The 1581-nt window shown below is 31.4% G+C and overlaps 1 protein-coding gene across 1 annotated transcript; it reads left to right on the top strand.

The window, feature by feature from the left end:
- The first annotated feature begins 432 nt into the window (after nt 1–432).
- Nucleotides 433–1332, top strand: LOC115884615 (putative nuclease HARBI1). Its single transcript, XM_030903253.1, has 3 exons — nt 433–484; nt 541–630; nt 686–1332. The coding sequence occupies exons 1-3, from the start codon at nt 433–435 to the stop codon at nt 1330–1332; spliced, it is 789 nt and encodes a 262-aa protein (XP_030759113.1).
- Nucleotides 1333–1581: the final 249 nt, after the last annotated feature.

The raw sequence follows: 1581 nt of genomic DNA, 5'->3' as shown, positions 1-1581 counted from the left end.
TTCGGTGATATAACCTCAATTAAGAAAAAAAAGAGAAAAAGACTTTCCATTTAAATCTGCCTAACATGGATATAAATACAGAACAGGCAATAGGTCTGATGTTAAATTTTGCGAACAGTATATTTTTTGACAGCAGTGATAGTGAAACAGAAGTAGAAAGAGCTCCAAGGGTACAACAATATGCTGAAGAAATTGTGCCACGACTTTCAGATAAAACATTCAAATCTCATTTTAGAATAAACCTTTGTACATTTGAAGACTTACTTGGCAAGTTATATAGCGTTTCTGACTCCACAGTTCATTGTGGAACAGTGCCTGTGCCACTTGATAAGCAACTTACGGTTACAATTTGGTGTTTGGCAAACTTAGAGTGTTTTCGGTGAGTTCTATTCTCAGAGTTACATCAGAGGCAATATGCAACTTTTATTAACCATGGTAAAATTCAAACCTTTTTTTAGATCTGTAGCTGATCGTTTTGGGATCAGTAGGAGTACTTGTTGGAGCATTTTATACAGAGTATGTAATCTACTGCTAAAAAAGTAAATAAGAAATTTAAAATTATTGCTTGGCCAAGTCAAGTAAGGGCAGAAGAAATTGAAAGGGAGTTTAGGGCCATTAATGGATTTCCAGGTAATGTTAATTTAGTTTTCAGTTAATTAGTTATGTTTCATCTAAATGTTTATAGGAATAATTGGAGCAATAGATGGGTCCCACATAAGGATTCTGAAACCAAAAGAAAACCCTAACTCATACTGCAATAGGAAGAGCTACCACTCAGTTTTATTGCAGGGGGTATGCGACAGCAAAAAATTATTCTTGGACGTTTATGCAGGGGAACCTGGGTCTATACATGATATGCGTTTATTTCGAAAGTCAGACCTTAACTCAAGAATAAGAAATGGCTCTGTGATATTTTCAGAAGATCATCATCTTATTGCAGACTTGGCATATAAGTTGTCACATTATTTACTGGTTGGTTTCAAAAATAATGTAGTTTTAACCCCTGCCCAAATTAATTTCAACAACAAACTGTCACAATGCAGAGTAGTGATAGAAAATGCATTTGCTCTTCTAAAGGGCAGGTTTCGTGGTTTAAAGTCTTTAGAAACAACTAGATTGGATCTAATCCCACTAATTATTGTATCAGGAACTGTTCTTCATAATATATGCATATTAAATGGAGATCTACTGGAAGATATTGCAGATTTACAAGATTTGGAAGAAGAGATTTTAATTGAGGAAAATGTTTATGCAGTTGTTGATGATGTAAGAGAAGATTTGCAAGCAGTTCGAAAGAGGAATAATATAATGAATGCTCTACTAATGAATTAAAACATTATAAATAATAAAATTCTATAAGGAAATACCTATTTTATTTTATTAGTATATTTTCCTTTCTTGGTACCTATAATATATTAGTAAAAAACAACAGATACTATTATTTTTAATTTAATTTAACAAAATACAAACATATACATACAAAATGTATAAAAATATAAATACTTATTAAAATGTAAACAAATTATTTTATTCTTGCTTTCTATTGCTTTGTTGGCTCTGTAATATATCAATATATTTTTG

Source organism: Sitophilus oryzae, unplaced genomic scaffold, assembly GCF_002938485.1.
Source record: "Sitophilus oryzae breed Bouriz unplaced genomic scaffold, Soryzae_2.0 scaffold_303_pilon_pilon, whole genome shotgun sequence".
NCBI classification, from domain to species: domain Eukaryota; kingdom Metazoa; phylum Arthropoda; class Insecta; order Coleoptera; family Curculionidae; genus Sitophilus; species Sitophilus oryzae.
This window is presented reverse-complemented; position numbering and strand designations above follow the sequence as displayed.